Source organism: Seriola aureovittata, chromosome 21, assembly GCF_021018895.1.
Source record: "Seriola aureovittata isolate HTS-2021-v1 ecotype China chromosome 21, ASM2101889v1, whole genome shotgun sequence".
NCBI lineage: Eukaryota > Metazoa > Chordata > Actinopteri > Carangiformes > Carangidae > Seriola > Seriola aureovittata.
In genome coordinates, this window is record NC_079384.1 from 12,378,717 (window position 1) to 12,400,211 (window position 21,495).

The following is a 21,495-nucleotide window of genomic DNA, read 5'->3' on the forward strand; positions in this document are numbered from 1 at the left end:
AAAATGTCAGAAAACGTGTAAAATGCCAAACACAATTTCCCAGAGTCTGAGTTGACATTGAAAATGTTGTGTTTTTGTCCGACCAAGAGTCAGAGAACTCAACATATTCAGAATAATATAAGACTATAACAACACAACAGGAAATACTAATAGGAATAATACATGAGGAACACTGGATTCACAACTTTTACTTGTAATGGCGTATTTTTACATTGTGGTATTGCTAACTTTGATAAAGTGAATGACCTGAATACTTCTACCAACACGTTTTTTTTTTTATGTGGGAATGTGAAGATGGTGATCTGCAATTTTCTGTAAAAATCCCGCTGGGGGATTGTCTGGGGATTTTTCTGTTCCCTTGAGCATTTGCCTTCTGTGGTTAAGAACCGAACACATCAATTTCGCTGCTGACACAAGTGTGCAAGTCAAATATATCCCTCCTATTTAATACTGCAGTTATTAGCTCTTGCCTGCAGATGAGTAAAGCACTCTCAAATGGTTTACACAGGGCAAAGAGGAATGTCAGACCAGTGTGCTGACCAGCAGCCAGTTTATATTACAACTGACTTTCAGGTCGAGGAGTACGTGGTTTGTTCCCTAAGTACTCTCATTTTTTGAAACAATTAGTCAATTAATCATAGATGTCAAGTCATTTATGAAACAAAAATGCTGAAATTCCAGCGTCTGTTGCGATTTCATTCTCTATTACTATTGTCACTGTAAATGAAATATATTCCTTTGGCCTATTTTAGTGCAATTTATAGACTAAACGAATCATTGAAACACCTTGAATCGAAGTAGAAAGTAGCAGACAATGGAAATACTCCAGTTAAGTACAAGTATCTCAAACTTCTACTTATGTAGCCTATATAGTACTTGAGTTAATCTACTGTCACTGAAGTAACAATAGCAGTTGTCATGGTTTCAGTCTGCTCGTTCTTGCTTTCATTCATTCGGTCCAATCTGCTGCCACTCCCGTCTGCCTGCTCACCTTCCCTTCCAGCAGAATCACCTGACCTGCTCCTCCTTCCCACTCACCTGCTCACCTGTTCAACATTCCCTCATTAGCTCCTTAGTTTCCATTTGCCCTCTGCCAGATTTGTCTTTGTGCCACGTGCCTTCTCTTTCCCGCATCTGTACTTTTACATTTGCCTCCTGAGTCTTACTCTGTAATAAGAAAAAATGATGCATTAAAAAATTGTGCATGAGTAAAAGTACACAAGTATTAGCATCAAAAACATTCTTCAAATACCAAAAATAAAAGTACTTATTATGATAAATGACCCATTTCAGAATTATATATTATTGGATTATACTTATTAGAGCATTAATGTATAAGCATCACTTAAATGTCACTACTACTTGTATGCCGTCAGATAGCTTTATCTATAATGATACTTCAGAGTAGCAGCTGGTTAGACTTGCACACACACACACTCACACACACATAAAAGAACACATACAGATAAATAGACAGTTTACAGGTTTACAAAGGTTGATTTACACCTATAAACTTTCAAATTATTTGTGAACATCACTTTACAAGCTCAAAATCCTTTTGTCAGGGGATAAGTCATCCCAGCAGCTAGCTCAGCTGAGTTACTACAGTTTGCATCCCTTTTGCTTTTTTCCCCCCATCTCTTAATACTACTTCAACTGCTTCTTCATACACATTCAAGCCAGCATTAATGTGTAAGAATCACTTTAATGTTACAGCTGGTAAAGTTGGGAACAACCAACCTGCCAGGATACTAAATTCAGAATTTATTTTTTATTATATTTTGTATTAATAATGTGAATTTGCAAAGTAACTAAAGCTTAAATGCTTTCTAACTACGGAGAGAGCAGCATCATTTGAAAGTAATCCAGTAAAATACAAGTACATGAGTAAATGTTTCCACCACTGGTCATAGTTGGGTGGTTTTTGGCAGGATCATAACTTTATAAACTACTGTGCTTGTACTGTTACACTGGTATGTCAGAGTTACAGGCAGGACATTGCAGCTTTATTAAACACTGAGCCAACTCAGTGTCCCATACAGGGAGAGTACAGCATGACTCAGGACGCTGCTGTGGTGTGATGTGTGGTGAAGTTGCATTATACCACCATCACCCCAGGCTGACATGATACCGAGGTTACTGCAGTTCAAAATCCCCCAAAAAACATTCACGCCACGCAGCTCACAGCGTCTGACTCCAGCCGGCCAATCCGCAGCAAGGTCCTGACTTATGATCCTCCTGGACCAATAGGGGCAGGGCGGGTGAACCACCTGTGCCAGCTTGCACATTTACTGACATTTCACAGCCTCTGGACGTGACAGTGAAAGAAAGCAGTGAGTTAAGAAACGCCTCTCTAAGTCTACAAGTCGTCAGGAAAATAAGTCGGAAATGCAGACTTCGGTGCATTCACGTGCTTTTGGTGAAAATGGGGAAAGGAAGCAGGGGTTAAAAGTGGCTCATTTCCTGTCGTTGTAGGTTTAGAAAATTTTAATGAAGTGCTGGGCGTGGCATTTTGTGTGGCAGCCACTGAAAGATAAGGCAAATGCTGTATATTTCCTTTGGTCAATATATAAAAACAAAAAAAAAGACAAATGCATTTAGAGCGCCATCTACTGTTCAAAGTGGAAACTGCCTATGTTAATGTTAATAGTGAGGAACGAAAATCTACCTGAAAGTACTCACTGCCCTCTTCCAAAGTGCTACAATATATGTATTGTTTCACTGGATTAAACCTTTTGATGCAATCATGTGTAAGCGATTACATACAAAAAACCCAACAACTAAAAACAAAACAAACAAACAATAGAATTCATAATTCATAGTCATATGTGGAATCAAACGCACATATTCCTAAATGTGGCATTTTGGTAACAGTTTCTAATGGGGCAGCTTTTCTGAAGCTGTAATATTTCTAATAAGTCACTGACTTTCCATTTATAAATATTAAAAAAAAGTCCACCAATAAAAGGGTCACAGGTTGCCATCTTTCTAGCAAGCCAACAGCAATAATGATGAATTAGAGTAATAAAACCTGGCAATCCAAAGGATGTCCTTATAATGGTCAATAGCATATCTATACACCATTAATAAATCCATGAGCTGATGAAGAAATCAATCAAATCTCAAGCCCTTTGAAGAGGAATTTTATTTGAAAAAGATACCGAAATGAGTAAAGTAAGCAACATGGATTGTATAAATATCTGTGCAACCAAAATGAGCACACTGAGGCACTTTACTGCCTTCTGCTGCCATGATACACCAAACTATCCAGCTTTTATGTCCAGCTACAAACCTCAGAATATCATGTTTGTTTGATTTCATTTGACAGTTCATTTAGGTTGTATGATCTAAATCTAAAACAAGTATGATTCAAAAGAAAAAAAAAAAGAAAAAAGAAAAAAAAAGTTGTTCAGTTACAAAAGGTTAAGATGTAGAGTGGGTAGAAAGAAGAGCAAGAGCATCTTCAACAGAGGGAGCTGCGAGGATATTAATTCATTTTCAGTTTCAACATAAATGAATGTAATTTTTGTTTGCGAGCTGCCATGTGAACTCAGCAGTCAGTGAAGGAGTTAACATGGGGAACATGCACACTGAAGCAAGTCTGAGGGTGAAAAGAAAAAAAGTAATTTACATTCAGTCATTCACACAAGCTATTAGGAAGTACCAGTGCTATTAGTTAGGGCTTAGTTAACATAGAATGAGAAAAAAAACAACTTGACAATCACTGTGTGACATCCTTCTGCAGTGCTTTGGCCCGAAACCCCTAATGGCACAATGAACTTGACACAATCTATTACATCAGGTGAATAGAACAATCAGTACTTATGTTACAGTGTTTCTTTTAAATGCTTTTGATGCTTGTGATACTCGCTCTGTAAAAACAACACGAGCGCCAGTCTGTTTCTCCCTCATACAAAGTACACTGACAGATGGATAATAAGTGCAACTCAAATTTTATTCTCACGATCCTCACCCCTGCCTCGGATGAAGAAGTTGCTAGTCCCAGTTGTTTTGTTTTCTGCAGTTGAAGCACTGCATGCATTCAATCACAAATTTTTTTTCAACTACTGCTTAAGTGAGAGGGGGAAATATGCACTGGTGTAGAGTGTAATGTGGACTATGAAAATGCACCTACTTGTACAAACACCGCCTTGATTCAAATTTTTTCACCACTTGCTTTGTATATTACATCGACTGTTGAATTTACACTGAATCACAACTTTCAGAATACATTCATCTTATCGTAACATTACCACACCAACATTAACAAATCTCTACAAAAGTCCACCTCACTGCCCACATCAGCCGAGTTCCTCCGGGAAAGAACATGTATGGATTGATGAAGATCACAATCTGCAATATTATCGGTAATTACTCTCATTATCAAAGCACATCATCAGGTCAAAAAGAAATAAATACATATATAACAGTATGATAACACTGAAGTCTGATTGGTGGAGTTCCCGGGGGTTAGACGCCCAGCTTGTTGGCGATGGTCATGACCACTTTGAGGATGGGCATGAAGGCGGAGATCTCACTGAAGTTGCTGCTGCTGACCACCTGGGTGTGGACCTCCAGGCCGCGCTGGTAGTTCTGACTCGCCACACAGCGGCTGATCTCGTGGAGCCCGTTCAGGATGTTGTGAGAGAGCTAAGAGATTGGCAGGGAAATCATATCATAAGTTCCCGGGCGTCCATGAAGACTTCTTCAAATTGTTTGTTTTGTCTGAGAAACAGTGTTTTTGCATTTTTTGCAATATGAATGACTTAAATTATTAATAATCAAAATTGTTTGTAATTAGAAAAAAAAGATTTTGTAAATAAAGTGGAAGTCATTTCCTCATAGTCATCACTTCCACATAAAAAGGTGATGGGAATGCTGCGATACGTGATTCACCAATTTTCTCTGAGACTTCTGCCACCCCCAAAATACACAGAGCTGTGGGGAATTTCTTGTGTGATATAGAAAACATTTAACAAAATTCATTAAACGCAACATTGGTTGGAATACCCAGCTTTTTACGATTTGGGTGCAGCGACCCTTTAAGGTTCAAATCATCACTGCATGTGGGCACTGAGGAGAAGAGATTCTCAGGGGTCATACACCATAATTTCATTTAATCAAAGAGTAATAATCAATCAAAACTTTTTTTTTTTGTTGCACCATGACGACAACCTTGCTTGCATGTAACAATTCCTTACCGACTGCTCCCTCAGCTTGTCATACAGGTATCCCAAACGTTTGGCTGCATCATCAAGTTTCCTTTTTGTTTGCTGAAATTAAAACATTTTTGATCTTTTAATATTTCATAAAACTTTTTTTTGTTTAAATCAATATAAAACAGCAAAATGTGGATGCTGCCACAGAGAGGCTGTGAGACTTACAGGGTCTCCTGCTGCTAGCTGGCAACGCTGCACCAGACTGTCAAAGGTGGATTTGAGGACCATGTGTTCAGCGGGGATTTCCTTCTGCTCCACCCTCTCTGCTGGCAGCTGCTGGAGGAGCTGAGCAAAACAAGGACACATATACAAAGTGCTGACATGTTTGCCGTGCGGGTTTCTGCCAAGAATTTAGATAACGGCCCCTTGTCACACACCAACCTGCACGCTGGGCTCCTGGGGGGCTCCGGGGGGGACTTGGGCGTGGTCGTGAGGCTGAGGGGCCTCCACTGGGAATCCCATCACAGGAGCTGTGATGGGGGCTGGTGGAGTGTAGTTATCAGGGACCTGCGCACAGACAACAGTAACTCACAACCAGTCCATGAGAGGGAGGTTAGAATACACTGAGACTGGGCTGTTTAAGATTTGACATATTAAAGCTACATTAACTGACTTTTGGGGTCATTTGGACAGAGGAACGCTGACTGGATGTTCAACTTTAGTTAACTTGTAGTTAGCTAGTTGCTAACTTTGTCTCCCATTAATTTCAGAGCAGGCAGTGTACAGTGAGTTTGTTAGAGCTTGTTTGCTGGAAATCAAGTTAATGAGAGTCATGATATTTCTCTAGGGGTTCGTCACTACACACAACTCCCTTTTAAATTCTATGTAGAAATGTAATACATTGTTGTAATAAAACATTTATTAGTGGAGCTTTAAGAATGAATGATAACTTAAATTATTGAACTGAGCTCTTGATGGATTAAATGATTAAATATTAACTTTTCCCAGTCCCTCTATGTATGTCAAAGAAAAAAGGTTTAGGAACCACTATCTTAGAGGATATTCAACCATACCTTTAAATGCATTAATGTTTAAGTTATGTTAAGTTTGATTTGACCTGTGCTCACAACAATAGTTGTCGACTGGGTCACTAAATGAGGGAAGGTTTGATCATACATTTGCAGGCATATTATCTATATCTAATTTAGCATATTTCAAAAGGAAATGTTGCAGAGACTGGACAAAACTGCAAGAGCTAAAAGATTATTTTAATAGTGATAAATGCACAAATACCTTCTTCTTCCTGGGTCCACCTCGTACTGCTGGTGGGTCATTCCAGCCTTCTTGAGGTCCTACATCAGAAGAAGAGTGAGAATCAGACAGAAACTAGTGGCATTTTTTAATGTGGTCACACTCAAGCAGCCAGAGATTGTCTCTTTGAGCCAAGGTTAGTCTAGATGGCAAAATGCTGTGAACATTACATTAGCCCGTAGACTTTAGCAGTTTATGCGAAAACAAAACAGCAAATACTGCAAAAAGGCAGCCAACAGCAACAATATCCCAATGCTGAACAATCACAAGCATCAAAGATGTTGGACTTAAGTCTTAATTTGCACTATAAGACAGTGTATGCTATGTTTAAGGGGCTGATACTGTGTTCAAAAATCAAACTTTATTTAGAGATACTTTTTTTTTTTTTCTTTAATTCAAGCCTGGAAATTATAGTTGTTCTGATACTAGTATTGGAAATGCTGTTAAATGTTTTTTTGTTTTTTTTTAAACACATCAGCACTCTGTCAGAAGTGATAAGAAAAAAAAATTTGTATTGGAATATCTCTACTGGAAATTGTAGTTTTGTTTGTTCTCTTAAAGCACTACATTTTCCTGAAGCTACAGCAGCACAAGCAAACACCACCAAACGCACACTGAGTGAAAGATATAAAAACCCTGTGTGGTGACATGTAATAATGGTATAACATAATGCAGGAATATTGTGTTGCACTGAATTATACCATACAGGTGTTTGTATTTTTTAATATCACTCAGTGTTTGTTTCAATGCAAACCCTAACCCTGTCACCTTGATGGTCACACTGGGAATTCAGCCAGGGAAAATATCCTGCAAGTCAAATAAGGAGTGACAGCTGAATAGAAGTAAATCACTGTAAGCAGCAGAATCCTGCTAACATCTGTAACGCTGTGCAGAACTGTCGCTATCAAGAAATATTTGGGTAAACAGGTGAGAAAAAGTGGGAAAAAACTGAATGAATGTAACTATGATCTCTTGATCTGGAGGGGACAAACATGTCATGTACCTGTAGGAGGAGGAGCGACAGCAGCAGCTGGGAAAGGCTTTACAGCAGGCGCTCCGGGGCCTCCCTGTGGATACCCTGACCCGAGAGGAGCAAAGGGACCAGACGCCATTGGGGGTGCAGAACCCTGGTTGTGGAGGCCCCCTGGGTACATGGGAACTGGGGCTCCGGGCTGGGAGCTGGGCGGCATGAGGCCTGAGGGTAAAGAGGTAGATGGCATGAAGCCTGTTGGTGGCACCCCGGGGCTGGGCATCGGGGGCAGACCTCCGGGGGTTGATGACGAAGGCGGTAGTGGAGGTCCTGATAAGTTAGCAGCTGGCATAGAAGGACCTGGAGGAGGGAAGGCTGAGAGTCCGCCCATGGGCATGGGCTGAGGCTGGAATGGCTGATGAGGAAGAAAGCCTGGGAAGAGACACAAATAAATATCATTATATCAAATAAAATGAGCCTGAAATCATTTTTAGAACAAACAAGTCAAACCTGGAGCTGGAGCAGGATGTTGCGGGTAGGAAGGCCTCATGGCAGGGCGGGTCGCACTGGGCGGCAGTACATGAGAAGAGGGTGGCAGACCAGGCCCGGTGTTGGCTGGAGCAGCTTGTGGGGTAAAAACCGACGGCATAGGAGGTTGCGCTTGTGCAACCACCTGAGAAGGGGCAGAGGGCTGGTACTGGCTCTAAATACAAAAAAAGAAAAAAAAAAACAATCACCCCAATGGTCTCTATGTTTGAAGGAAAAGTTCAAACATCTTGCGAAATACATGCATGAATTAATGCTGTTGATCGCTAATAAATTTATACCATAATTTGTGCTTTTGGTGCAGTAGTCTGCGCAGCAGGAGTGGGCTTGGCTGTCGACACATTGACTCTGTTGAAGGAGTTTGGAGGCTGCTGTCCAATGGCAGCCTCTCCCTGAGCGTGGAACAGCCTGTCTCTCAGCATCGTGATCCCAGGCTGCAGAGACAAAATGTCACAAATACGCAAAGTTGCAAATTACAATCCAAATAAAGTAAAACTATGACTTTGGAGTGCAGATCTTTCACAGCTTTGCGCTACGCCTCTCACTTGGTCTGAGTTATCAGGCAGGTAGGTCATGGCAGTGGACAGGCTGCCCTCTGCAGCAAGTATGCCGGCGTAGCAGGTGAGCTTCTCGGCCAGGATGGGGCTCTGGACTGCCACCTCGCTGTTGCGAAGGCGTTCGATTGACTTACGTAGCATCATTACTTTCTCAACCAGATCCTGCAAGATACAGAGCACACAACACTGTGACTGCTGCATTCCTCAGTTTTTTTCACCTTTGGGCTACCATGGGGTGTTGCATGTACAGCCCATAAAAAAAATCTCTTGCAGGTTCAAGCTACAACAGTTTCGAACATGTCAGGACATTTCTTTATAATGGAGAATGCAATCATTCATTATTCATCTTAGAGGGATTCATTTTATAAGGATTATACCTCTAAACCAAGTGGGGAGGAGCAGTCTCTATGCAAGGCCCAGCACTCCACCAGCTTCTCAACATTCCCAGAGCAGATGTAACACAGACAGGCCTGCAGGCAGCGCTTCTCTGTCCCCTCACGCTCCAGCCGGCCTCCCAGCGTATCTACCAGGAATTACAGAGTGAAACAATGTTTTTTAAAAAAAAAGAGGGAAGGCCTGCATGAGAGCAGAGCGGATAGGTACAGACAGAAATGTTATTCAGCAAGTAAAACAAGTACAGCTGTGCAGCTCTCCTGGCAATGAGGCAAGTCACAGCATGAGCAAAGTGAGCATCTTACCGCACAGACGGGCAAAGTCTTCAGGGTGAGCATAGGTCAGAAGAGCAGCGAGAGCCTCCTTCCAGTTGTCCAATTCACAGCTCTGCACTATGTCTCTCCAGTTCTGGGTCACCACTGATGATATAAGCTAGTGTCGAGGATAAACTATATTAACTTAACGTGTGGATAAAATGTTTTCTCCTGTGAATGTCCCATCCGAAGCACAATCAACAAAACAAATGCAACTTTAACAGCATCGACTTTGACATTAATTCTCTCACCATTGAAATGCTGTTCTTTTGCTTGCTTAGGTATTTTTGCTGCGTTTTCTTAAGCAGCTCCTCTCCCCCGCTGATAGACAGGAGGATGGCTTCAGCATAGCGGCCATCATTCAGACACAGGTCCACAGCTCCCTCAAAGTTACCAACCAGCAACGCCTGGCTTATCAACCCGTCAGTATCTTCAAAAGAACAACAAGCTCATTAGCCATCAACCCAGTCACATAAACTGCAGTTAAGCTCGCAATCGTGCAGCTGATATGTGTAACAATCACATAATAAAACTGTATTTTTTAGATGAGGGATTTTACCACATGACACAGGGATCTGGAAGTTGGAGTTTTCCTTTGGGGTCTGACTGAAGAAATCCGCTGGTGAAACGGAACCGGATGTTCTAGCATCACCTACTGCAGTCACTTCATCAGACCTCTGGAAATACAACAAAGAATATTTCCAAGTAAACAGGAGCTGCAAATAACAATGAGCAAAAAAACTAAAAACAAACAAAAAAACCCCTGAAAATAAACTTTCTGCGTGCAGACTTGCTGACCTCGGTGGAGAGGCGCTGCATCTTTTCTGCCAGATCTTTGGCATCAACTCCATGTCCGTTGGGTTGAAAACTCTTCCCCAGGCATTTTGAGATCTGCATAAACAAAACATTTTTACAAGTAAGACACAGGATGATGATGATGATGATGATTCACATGTAGATGTTTATATAAGACAGGTATTGGAGAATAGCTGCAGTTGGAATCAGAGGCAGGATACCTTTTTCTCCAATTCATCTTTGCTGAAACCCAAAAGTCGGAGGAATTTAATGCGAGCTTCATCCTCAAAATTAACCTGTAAACAGAAATTAGTTTTAGAATTAGTTTAGAATGGAAAACTGCAACACTGACCTACAAAGTTAATGTAATGTCTGAATATGAGTACATAAGGGCCCACCAGAAGGAACTTCCATATGTCCTGTTCAGCGTCTGACTTGGAGTTCTGAATCTTGGCCTGGCAGTAGTTGTTGAAGGAACCCGACTGCAGTGCCGCCTGCAGCTCCCTGGAGCGCTGGAGGAACTCGGTCTCCGTGGTAACCTGGCTCACAAACACCTGTCTGGGGACGGGTTGGGGGCTCTGCACTGGAGTCGGCTTGGGATTCTCAAAGGTTATCAGCTTCCCACCAAACTGAGAAATAAAAAAACAAACATATCAGTCATAAAGGAAAAGATTTTACCTCTGCCATTAACATGCTTATAAAATATTTTAATGTTGAACTCACAGCAAAGGAAGCCCCCACTGGCCTGCGCACCCACTTAGGTGGCTTCTTCAGAGGGGGAACTACGGTGTCCTGCACTGTGGGCTGAGGAACTTGAAGGGGAGGCAGCACCTGCCCTGTACCAAAGGGATCCATTGAATCAAATGAGGAGGATATCTGTTAAACAAAACGTACAATGTTAAAAACAAGCACAACTCTTAAGACAGATAGTTAATTAGTCAATCAACAGAAATTTAGTGGCAAATTTTTTTTTAGCTTCTCAAATATGAATATATGCTGGTTTCTCCTAGCTTAGACTTCTATGATAGTGTACTGGCTAACTTCAGTGAAACTCTGATTAACATTTTTCACAATTCTTCTGATATTTAAGTGACCAAACAATTATTCACTTCATTAAGGAAATAATCAGCAATGAAAATAATTACTGATTGCAGCCATAATTCAGGTGATTAACTCTCAAAGTTTAAGCATAGTCAGTTTTCTAATTCAATGTCATATACTGTCATTAGTCCCCATCAATCCCTTCACACCAGCACCATCTTCTGGACAAACAATGTAGTTCACAGCACAAGGCCTCTGGAATTAAAAATATCACATACAACAGAACGGTCTCACACCTTATCAGCTGTGCTTTGCTGCTGAGCCTTCAAGCTCCCTCCCATCACAGAGTAGACAGTGATCCTCCCATCAAACGATGCTGTTGAGAGCAGGGCTGGATTCCTGGGGCACCACTGGACATCAAAACACCACTGGTTCGTTGTTGGAAGCTCGTAAATTACCTGAAATGAAGGAAATGACACATTTGATAACCCAGGGCATCGTCATCAAGTCACAATAATGAGGCGAGGTCACTGAGGGGTAACACAGAAGCAGCAATTAATGTCATATACCTCTCCAGTGTTTGGATTCCAGCAGAGGATCCGGTTGTCCTTAGCACTACTCAGCAGGAGCTCGGAGTCAGCTTGGCTCCAGGATATGGACAGAATTCCCCTGTAAGGAAAATACCAACAGAGAGTACATACAGTATATTCTGCAAGATGAACAAACAGCAGATATGAGCATGATACATAAACCGTTTAAGCTTCACCTTGTGTGGTTCTCAAGGACTTTAAGGGGTGACGTGGCAAAACGGAGGTCCCACATCTGGATGACTGGCAGTCGGTCATCTTCAGAAGCCAACACCAACTGGGTGGCAACATCTGGGTGCCAGAGCATTCCTGAGCAGTGCATCTGAAATCACACAACAGTGTACATTTTCATGTACATGTCTTAGCATATCTATGTAACAGCTAATAAACAGAAGTTAAAGGGTAAAGTCCCAGGGTCTGGCTTAGTGTTGAGATATGTCGAAAGGCCAATCAGCCTGTTTGATACAGAACTACTGTTTAATAATTTGACTGGACAGTGGTCACATTGTGCATTGATTGCCGTGCAGTGGGTAAGAACAGTGGTGGAGTGTGGCCAGTGAGCCTTCTGATTAATCCACGACAGATAAAGATTTGTTGTTTGAAGTTTTCAAGCCACCAACCCTGTTGCTGTGGTCACTGATCTTGATGATGGGCTCATTCTTTCTCAGGTCCCACACAACTGCTTTCCCACTGGGGTTGGCAGAGGCCAGGATGTGTTGAACCTGCCTGTTCCAGGACACAACACTGATGTCTTCAGCAGGCTGAAAGAAGAGACAGAAGCTGTTACTTTAAAAAAAAAAAAAAAAACCCTGATTCCTGAGACAAACTGAGTCTGAGACAAACAAAACCCCAATATTCAAATTATGATACATAGTCTGCGCCATGCAAATACTGTTGATACTTATTTAAATTAAGTTTTAGAGCAATCTGCTGATAGTGACGTAGACTCAAGATATTCAGTAAATGATAAATTGCTTGCTTGAAAAATCTATGTGACAAAGCATCATTAGCTCCATTATCTAAGGGCAATTTCGCACAGAACACATGAAAGAGAAATCACAAACAAAACTTCTTTGTCACTTTCATTTTTAACACCGACACGAAACTACAAAGGTAAAGAAACAAAGCTGTCTGTTGGGAATTAGTTTCTATGGTTTCTATTTTCAGCAACAGTAAATGGGTCAGGATCAAAATCAAAAAAAGTCGACTCATTCCTCACGACAGACATCTGTAAACTTCACAAAATCTGTGGTCTCCTGATGATGCACGCACCTGTGTCTTTGCACCTGGTGTCATTGGACTGCTTAAGTTGTTTAGATCCCAGATGTATATCTCTGAATCATTTGCTCCGGATGCGAGGAGATTATTCTGGGAAAGGAAGCAATTGAGGAAGATTAAAAATGCGTACCACAGAGCTCGAAGTCCTTCTGTATAGGCGACAGACATTTACCTGAAAAGGGTTGAAATCAAGAGCTCGGACGGGCCCTGTGTGTTTGTCAGACTGTCCCACGATTGCCTCCACTCCAGAGCTCATTATTTCCTCTGGGTTATACACAGTCAATGTGCCATTTTCACTGCCAGCAACCAGTCTCCCACCAGTACCATCTGCTCCCATTCCAAAGTTCACCCATACGATACTGTGCAACCTATAGTATATGAAAGGTATAATGAGTTGTTTGCATCAAATGACTCATAGCTAAAGCTGAAGTGCAGTAGGTGTTTAAAACTTGCTGTATCATTTCTACATCAGGGCTGATTACTGCAGCAAAAACCATGTGTTCAGCTTTCTAACTCTTTGACTTTTGAGCCAAAAATGAACCATCATTTATAAAAACGTTGAAATCAGATGGTAAAATGCAGGCAATATGAAAGAATTTTATTTTATTTCGAATCAACAATGCTTTATTTTAAATTTTGCCCAAACTGTGTTGTGAACACTAGACAGATACCGGACTACATATGCTTTTCCAAACCACAGGGAGATTGAGAGTGAGGATGAAGATCTGTGACTCGTGTCAAGATTAGAGGGGCAACAATTAGTTGTTTAAGAGAAAATTAATTGGCAACTATTTTGATAGTGAATTAATCATATAAATGATTTTTGGAGCAAAGATGACACATTTGCTGCTTCTCAAAAGTGATGATTTGATGCATTTCTTTGTTGAATATCATAGTTTTGGGCTGTTGGTTGGACAAAAAATGACATCTGAAGATGTCACCTTGGGAAATTATAACGGGTTTTTTTCACTATTTTCTAACATTTTATGGATAAAGCAGCTAATCGATTGTAATTTATTAACAGACTATTCATTAATGAAAATAATTGTTGTAATTTAGCGACAGTGGTAGAAGAATTGTGGCCTTAAAAAATTATATCACATCTATAGATTACCTGTTTGAGGTGGGCAATGACCCTTTTAGCTGCATGTCCAGAGAGGGGTCCGAAAAATCCATCTCAAATATCTCCAGGGCAGCTGTGGTGTTGAAAGATGCATCGAGCTGTTGTGCTGATGTTCCTAAGGCCAGGTAGATGGGATGGTGTCCTGCAGGACTCCACGCCTGGTGGGCAGTCCTCTGGATCTCCTTCAGCCTCATCTTCCTCTGATTACAAGTCTCAGGTCCTGGACAGACGATCTGACTCCACTAAAATCAGTGAAATGGACACATTTTATCTTTCACAAGGTTTCACAAATCAGAAAGTGGGTTTCACACAAATTTAAATGAGCATTGTCATTTAAGTTTCCCTTAACTGGATAATTGGAGGCTACACAAACCTATACTCATAGCTCACATTTCCTACCTTTTACTTTAGTTGGCTGTAACAGGGTGGCACCCTTACTGACAGATTACCTCCGACTATTTCCTGAAAATGTGGCTAAACGTTAACTCACCAAATCGTTTGCCACAACAAGCTGTTTGTCATACCAGCATTTCTGTTAACCCCATTGTTGATGATTTAATGTAGTTGCCGGTGATATTATCTACATTAAATTGTAGTTAAGACACTTAGAAATTGATGTAACGTAAGCTAATCGTCACGGCTCCAAGCACACACTTATCATTAGCATCATTTAACATTCCATACAATCTGACTGCAGCCATTACCTATCACTCCTTTAGTTTTCAGTTATCATTTAATTGCCCATGCATGCCACTACATTTGGAAAATGTCATATAATTTTCCTAGCTGCTTGGCGTAGCATCTTCCCCAGTCGTTTAATCCCAGAGTTTAACCGCAGCCGATGATGCTGCTACCTAGCATGCTAGTTAAAAGCCACCACCCTAGTTGTCATATTTCGACAGAAATATTATGTATCAAGCAAATTTAAACCCCGCAAAAAACAAAGATAAATATGGGTTTGAAAGTAACTCACGTCAACTGTCTATTACAGCCTGACTGTCCGCATCCACAACAAGCTAGAAAGCTACTTATGAGCTAACAGTTTAGCCACAGGCGGAGTCCGACCAAAGTGCTTTGCCGTGTTGTCACTGCGCTACGGTGGCCCACACAGAACACTTCTCAGAAGTAGGGGCCGGAGATAACCCCACTGTCGCAGCTAACCCAACAAATATATAACCTGAACATATTTTATCTAAGAGTTGTCAAAAAAAACATTTTTTACAAATGTTTATATTATTTCCACACAAAAGAAAGTCACACAAAAAATGTAATTGTTAACATACGTCTTTATTCTTGACAGAGAAATATATATACACAAGTTGAGTCAGATTTCAATCGTTAGATTTCATAATGTTTGACTTCCTCTGGTTGTTTTTCAGGATCTCCTCCTTTCTCCAAGTGCAGATTGCTGTAGGGATACTGTTTTGCTGCCTGAAACAGAGACAAATGCATTAATGAAAATCTGCAAAATGAAACATATTATATTATCTATGTGATACTAAAATACTCAAACTACTTAATATATACTGATACATTTTCACAGAACAGCTTTTTACTTTAAAAGTCGTCCTGACATTATAACCAAATGACTAAAAGTATTAACATAGAATGACTGAAAACCAACAAAAATAGCAAACACAGTGAACATAAATATTAAGTAATAGTCACCAGTTGGAAATAATCACTAACTGAACATCAAACAACTTGGCTGCCTTTTTGTAAAGCTGGGCAACATTTATGAAATCATACCATCACAAATGCGCAATAAACACTAGATTACAAGAAAAACTATTTTAAAAATATTATCAGCTATTTGGACAATTTGCTGTCTGACACACAGCTGACAGTTGACAGGGATATGTCTCAAAATATGTCAAATTTTGTCTTTCAGATTTAAATAAGTATTCAGGATATAAGGTAAAGAATTCAAAGATGTCTGGATAACTGTGTAATTCTACGTTTTGAAATTATTGCATAATTTGATCAGAATTTTGTGACTATATTTCCTGCCTGATAGATACTGTGTCATAATTTCTTGAAAAAACAAAACATTTTGCTAATGGGTCCAGTTGTCAACCCAAACTGACAAGAAGTAGGACAACGTAGCACTGTTGTGCTATCCTCACATGCATAATTACACAGCTTTTTGGAAGAACTGTGCACCTTTAAAAAGACTAAATGCTGGTAGAAATCACACAGCATTTCCACATTAACCACTTAGAGATTACACTTATCCAACAATTTTCTCTGAATTTAGGGAATGTTGAATTTGTTGGTGAGGAGTGACTTTGGCAAATGACACAGACATGCATTGTGATTATACCTCTGTATCTAAGGCACAATTCAGAATGTTAATGACCAATACACACAGAGGAGGTAAAAGGAGAAAGAAAATATGCATTCTTTCATAAAAAAAAAGAGGTATAAGATATTAAAATTTCATCAATTGTTTTTGTCTGGCCCAGATCCTGTGTTACTAATTTCCCAAGCCAGCGTGGTGAGCTTGAGGCCTTGACCTGTACTTACCACAGGTTGGTAGGATGGCATTTTCTCCCCAACGTAGAACAGGAACAGCATGAGGCCGATGAAACCAAACAGATGTTTGCACATTGTTGACCAGGACACAGGACTGGGAGATGTATCCACACGGTTCCTGATGTACATGTCAAAATCCCAGTGCATCTAAATATGGACAGGAATCAATCGCTGATTAACAGTCATAGGCAATATCATACTGTAATAATTTTTTTATTTTTAAGTCTGGTACAAAGCATCTCTTCGCTCTTCTCAATGTTTTTGTACATAGTCCCAGAAAAATACATGTAATACACTATACAAACATGAATAATTCCAGTAGCAAGAAATAAACTCATCAGTATCTTACCGGCTCTCCCCAGTTCCTCCTCAGGTCAGGGTGGTCCCATTGGTACCAGGGGTCTCTCTCATGCTGAGATCTATCTGGTAGCTTTGGATAGTCACCAAATCTACCAAGACATAATGATAACAAATGATTATCCATGCAATAACTTGTGTATTTTTTCTGAGTAAATGCTGTCTGTATTAGGGAAAAATAACTAAGAATGTGCTGCGTGCAAAAGTGCATTTAAAAAGATTAATGTGTTTTTTCAAAGTAAAGCTCACCCCTCTCCTTTGTCAGGATATGGTTCATAGTCCTCAATCCTTATATTGTACTTCTTTGCAGCAGCGGCTCTCTCTTCTGGGGTATTCGGGTACGGACCAGGTAGACTATCCTTTGACACACCAGAGGCTGAAACACCAATAAATGCCAATGTAAATAAACAAGGTCTAAGTTATAAAGCTCTAAAGCGAATGAAATGAAGAAACAACAATGTTATTCTGTCCGCCTTCACTCTCATTCAGAATCGCTCCATAGCTAGCACAAGCTAACATTAGCATGTCAAGGTTATGTCCATTCGAGGCTTTAACTTTAAATTTTGATACGCATCTCCACAGAAACTCATCACACCGCACAATAAAACAGCTAACACACTACTGACCCGCTCTACATCCCGAAAGCAGGGCTGAAATGCCGGGCCCTTTCCTTTTGGAGAGAGCGAGGGCCAACCGTCGGAAACCAACACCAGCCATGTTTACTGGCTGCTGCTGTCTGACAGAATAAGAAACACGCATGCGCAAAGTTGGAAGTACAGGTCGACATAAGGACCAATTTCACATGGCCCATCTGATCATACGCGTTTATATAATATTTACTGTAAATAATGGGGTGAAACGTGTAAATAAAAACTTAAATAAATGAAAAAAAACATTTTCATGAAAAAACCGAAGCACTCTTATAAAAACAAGATGTGGAGTTGTGTCTAATTTCAGATGCATATGAGTTGTTAGCAGTCTCAACAAAGAGACATTTACATTTTACCTTTTACACCTCTCACAAGGCTCACAAGCTCATTCTAGCTCCACTAGCACTAATAAAGTTGTATAATAATAATAATAATAATAATAATAATAATAATAATAATAATAATAATAATAATAATAATAATAATAATTAAAAAAAAATAAAAAAATAAATAATAATAATAATAAATCAGTCACAAAGGTGAAACAGATATGGATCCTTTAAGTACATTTTGGTGATAATACTTTTACTTAACTTTTACTTAAGTGGGGTCTTCATTGGAGGACTTTTACCTGTAATGGAGTAGTTTTACATTGCTATATTGGCACTTTTAAAGTATATATTTTTTTGGGCTTCCGTGCCTTCACTGGACAGGATAGTGGAGAGAGACAGGAAACGGGGAGGCAGAGAGAGGGGGAACGACATGCAGTAAAGGCCGTCCGATGCGGGACTCGAACCGGGGCCAACTGCAGCGAGGACTGCAGCCTCCACACACGGGGCGCCCGCCCAGACCACCACGCCACACGACGCCCCATATTGGCACTTTTACTTAAGTAAAGGCTTTAAATACAATGATATATTAATCTCAGGAGTGACAACAAAAGCAATCATAAGTTCTTGAAGGTTTTTTAATAGTGTTTTATTCATTTTGAATAGCTGACCCCATCACATTAGTGAAAAGTGTGATGGCGATATGAAAACTCCTCCGGTGGCTGAAGGGAACGTTTCTCAGAGTGAATGCACTGAAGCTCCGAGTCCTATTCCTCTTCCCATCAGATCCAGCTCAGGTGCACATGTGCATTTACTGGGGGATCATCACTCTGCCACTGGTGTTACACTGAAGAAAGTCAATCAGAGAAGTTCTGCTATGTCCTTCTCCACTTTGTCAATGGGGCAGTGAAGTTCATACCTGCAGTATAGGAAAGACAGTAGAATTACAGTAATAATAAAACCACTGTTAAACCTAAAGAAGTGCTTTTTGAGATATTTGTTAATAACTTTACCTTTTGAAGGGCATGCCATCCGCAGTAATGAGAAACTTCTCGAAATTCCACCGAATGTCATTGACCTTGATTGGTGACCAGTAGAATTTCTTTATATCTCCAATAACAGGGTTGACAAATGGCAAAGATTCCTGTGACGAACCAGAAATGACAGTTGCAACAGCTGCAGCTCTGACAGGAAAAATATATAATGTGACTAATAATTTCATCCATCAATCTAATTAAAAACACACTACCTTTAAATAGGTGAAAAGAGGCTCTTCATTTAATCCATTCACCTCAACCTTACCAAAGACAGGAAACTTTGGCACAAACCCTCCGCCAGGTCTCACATACTTCAGAATATTGAGGGTTTCATGACTAACCTCTGAAAAATATTAAAATTAAAAAAAAGTTATTTCTCATTTGTTTTAAACATATGCCTCATGAAAACCACAATATGTATAGTAACAATTTGCCAAATGTAGGTGTGAGCCTGTAAACAAAGTGAGTATGTAGGTCAGCGGTGGAGAAGTAGGCTATTCAGATCCTTTAGTTTGTGTAAAAACACCAATACATTAATGTTAAAACGTCAAATTACAAATGAATGTCCTGTTTTCAAATTCCTACTTAAGAAAAAGTATAAATGTATCAGCAGCTAATGGACTTAAAATATAAACTGTAAAAGTACTAATGCAGAAAAATGGCTTAGTGACTCAAAAGACTGCTGATGTTTAATTGCATAAGGAGCATTTTACTGTTGTAGTTGGCCATGGCGGCGCTAGTTTTACCTACTGTATATACCGTAGTTGCCCTTCAAAAGATCATAAGATGAAAAAGGTAGGAAAGAAAGAATAAACTTAGCAACACAAATTTGTACAGAATCCAAATGGACATTGAAGTTTACATGGGAAATCACTTTTGGTGGAACTGCAAAAAAATCGTGTCAAGGGCCCACAACAGCACAGAGTTTCTTTTGGTACAGTATGCTACCAGGCTAATACACTGTCACATTTCAAAAGCTTCAGTGTACCTACCAGGTGACTGAAGACCAAACTGGTTGCAGGAGAAGCCTAAGACAGAGAAGCTGAGGTTGCTGAACATTTCCATCAGTGCATTCAGTCGGTGGTACTGAGGAAGCAGGACACAAAATCAAATGTCACTAATAAAAATGACAGCACGGGATATGTTATATGAGATTATGTGATCTGGCTGCAATCAATCAGTGCTCTTGCAGATTATTACCTCCTCTATTGTTGACCCTCAGAAGGTGGCAACATTGACGATGAGAAGCACCTTCCCCCTGTAGTTACTGAGCGGAACCAGCTGTCCATCCAGGGTCTCAGCAGAAAAATCATAGACTGATTTATTCGCCATGCTTGTACTCTAGCTTGTGTAGGGGACTGTAGTCAGTCAAGAGTGAGTATTCACTCAGCTATCCTGTTGGCTCATCTCATTCACCGAGACATAACTCATGGGTCAGCAATTGTTCAGCATGGCTGACTTCATTGTTCTTCTGGGCAGAGGTGAGCTGGCAGTGTGGTCAGTTGTTCAACACATGTATACCAGGAGGAGTCGCTGGTAAAATGGTGGCAGCTGATTGGGATTGGGAAATCAAATATTCATAATAAACATGTATGCGCCTGAAGCAGATCAGGCTCATTTTGCATCATAATTTCCTCTTCACAACTGAACAAGTGTCGGATTTATAATAACACTCAATTCTTACATTGTCTGTGAACAACATAATTATCCACTGTTTTTTTGTTCCAGATGAAATCATGGCATAAAGTTACTCCATTGACCCGTTTAATTTCTTCATTCTTCATTTCTTTCTTCTTTAATGTGTTTATTGATGACATTATTTGTCAATAAAGTTGTAGAGTTTTAAAAACCTTAATGAAATACCAGCAAATCCACGTTTATCGTAGTATAGGAGGTCTTCATTATATAAGAGGATTTATTTTATAATCCTTATAACAAACGTATAGGCTATGTCTATCGCCTTTAACATAATCATTGACGTATACCCGGAAAATTACAACTGCTGCGTTCACTTGTTCCTCGTCAACCTTTCCATCCATTTACTGTTATAATCAAGTCAAGAGGTTCACAACTTGGCTACTTTACCAACAGAATGAATGGGAGAAAATAGCCTAAAAAGCAGAGATAACATAATTTATTAAATCAGTTTAGATATGTATCACTTTTACCATCAATTCTGGATTTTGTTTTTTCTACACGCCAAATTTGGTTATCATCAACTGCATGCTCAGTTATTTTAAATTTCAGTTTTTTTGTCCTGTCACACTTCAGTTTTATGCATTACACTTGCTTGCTTTGTACATTCTGCTTTTGATTTATTTTGTATCATCTCTATTGTACTTATGCTTTTCTTTAATGTTGCATTGAAACCATTTTTTCTCTTTTTTCCCTTTTTTTGATATTTGGAAATTCGTGTTATATGTGGGTTAATTTGTGGGGAAAAAAACCCCCACAACAAATCTTGTAAAATGAACGACGTTGTACCATTCCTGACTTTTTCTTTACACCAGATT

The 21,495-nt window shown here is 39.9% G+C and overlaps 3 protein-coding genes across 5 annotated transcripts; all 3 read right to left on the reverse strand.

Annotated features, from left to right (window-relative positions):
* Positions 1-3,936: 3,936 nt before the first annotated feature.
* sec31b (SEC31 homolog B, COPII coat complex component) lies at positions 3,937-15,167 on the reverse strand. Of its 2 annotated transcripts, XM_056365514.1 has the most exons (26): positions 15,048-15,167; positions 14,066-14,316; positions 13,124-13,319; positions 12,946-13,041; positions 12,294-12,434; positions 11,853-11,995; positions 11,656-11,755; positions 11,383-11,544; positions 10,769-10,921; positions 10,444-10,674; positions 10,267-10,341; positions 10,049-10,141; positions 9,810-9,927; positions 9,502-9,680; positions 9,242-9,368; positions 8,921-9,066; positions 8,532-8,705; positions 8,268-8,420; positions 7,951-8,143; positions 7,474-7,872; positions 7,239-7,277; positions 6,453-6,511; positions 5,601-5,726; positions 5,385-5,504; positions 5,202-5,273; positions 3,937-4,650 (listed from the first exon to the last, which is right to left on the reverse strand). In XM_056365514.1, the coding sequence occupies exons 2-26, from the start codon at positions 14,266-14,268 to the stop codon at positions 4,471-4,473; spliced, it is 3,678 nt and encodes a 1,225-aa protein (XP_056221489.1). In that variant the 5' UTR covers positions 14,269-14,316; positions 15,048-15,167; the 3' UTR covers positions 3,937-4,470. The 2 variants fall into 2 exon arrangements, with proteins under 2 accessions (XP_056221489.1, XP_056221490.1); XM_056365515.1 differs by lacking the exon at positions 7,239-7,277.
* Positions 15,168-15,342: 175 nt separating this feature from the next.
* ndufb8 (NADH:ubiquinone oxidoreductase subunit B8) lies at positions 15,343-17,730 on the reverse strand. Its single transcript, XM_056366208.1, has 5 exons — positions 17,593-17,730; positions 17,216-17,342; positions 16,959-17,058; positions 16,601-16,756; positions 15,343-15,505 (listed from the first exon to the last, which is right to left on the reverse strand). The coding sequence occupies exons 1-5, from the start codon at positions 17,723-17,725 to the stop codon at positions 15,413-15,415; spliced, it is 609 nt and encodes a 202-aa protein (XP_056222183.1). The 5' UTR covers positions 17,726-17,730; the 3' UTR covers positions 15,343-15,412.
* A 531-nt stretch (positions 17,731-18,261) lies between these two features.
* gpx9 (glutathione peroxidase 9) lies at positions 18,262-20,934 on the reverse strand. Of its 2 annotated transcripts, XM_056366291.1 has the most exons (6): positions 20,667-20,934; positions 20,183-20,533; positions 19,975-20,068; positions 19,195-19,325; positions 18,959-19,089; positions 18,262-18,864 (listed from the first exon to the last, which is right to left on the reverse strand). In XM_056366291.1, exons 3-6 carry the CDS (start codon positions 20,045-20,047, stop codon positions 18,807-18,809), a joined length of 393 nt encoding a protein of 130 aa, XP_056222266.1. In that variant the 5' UTR covers positions 20,048-20,068; positions 20,183-20,533; positions 20,667-20,934; the 3' UTR covers positions 18,262-18,806. The 2 variants fall into 2 exon arrangements, with proteins under 2 accessions (XP_056222266.1, XP_056222265.1); XM_056366290.1 differs by having other exon boundaries at positions 20,183-20,934.
* Between the last annotated feature and the right edge of the window lie 561 nt (positions 20,935-21,495).

Excerpts from the sequence above, each read along its gene's own strand:
- sec31b (XM_056365514.1), bottom strand. The coding sequence starts at position 14,268 with ATGAGGCTGAAGGAGATCCAGAGGACTGCCCACCAGGCGTGGAGTCCT. Across the intron at positions 13,042-13,123 it reads TTGATTTCAACCCTTTTCAG|AATAATCTCCTCGCATCCGG; the intron begins GTAAATGTCTGT and ends TTCCTTTCCCAG. Across the intron at positions 5,727-6,452 it reads GTGGACCCAGGAAGAAGAAG|GTCCCTGATAACTACACTCC; the intron begins GTATTTGTGCAT and ends GTCTGTGCGCAG.
- ndufb8 (XM_056366208.1), bottom strand. The coding sequence starts at position 17,725 with ATGCGTGTTTCTTATTCTGTCAGACAGCAGCAGCCAGTAAACATGGCT. Across the intron at positions 17,343-17,592 it reads GCTTTCGGGATGTAGAGCGG|CCTCTGGTGTGTCAAAGGAT; the intron begins GTCAGTAGTGTG and ends TTGGTGTTTCAG. Across the intron at positions 16,757-16,958 it reads GGAGGAACTGGGGAGAGCCG|ATGCACTGGGATTTTGACAT; the intron begins GTAAGATACTGA and ends GTCCATATTTAG.
- gpx9 (XM_056366291.1), bottom strand. The coding sequence starts at position 20,047 with ATGGAAATGTTCAGCAACCTCAGCTTCTCTGTCTTAGGCTTCTCCTGC. Across the intron at positions 19,326-19,974 it reads GTTTGGTCTTCAGTCACCTG|AGGTTAGTCATGAAACCCTC; the intron begins GTAGGTACACTG and ends AATATTTTTCAG. Across the intron at positions 19,090-19,194 it reads CTCTTTTCACCTATTTAAAG|GAATCTTTGCCATTTGTCAA; the intron begins GTAGTGTGTTTT and ends GGTTCGTCACAG.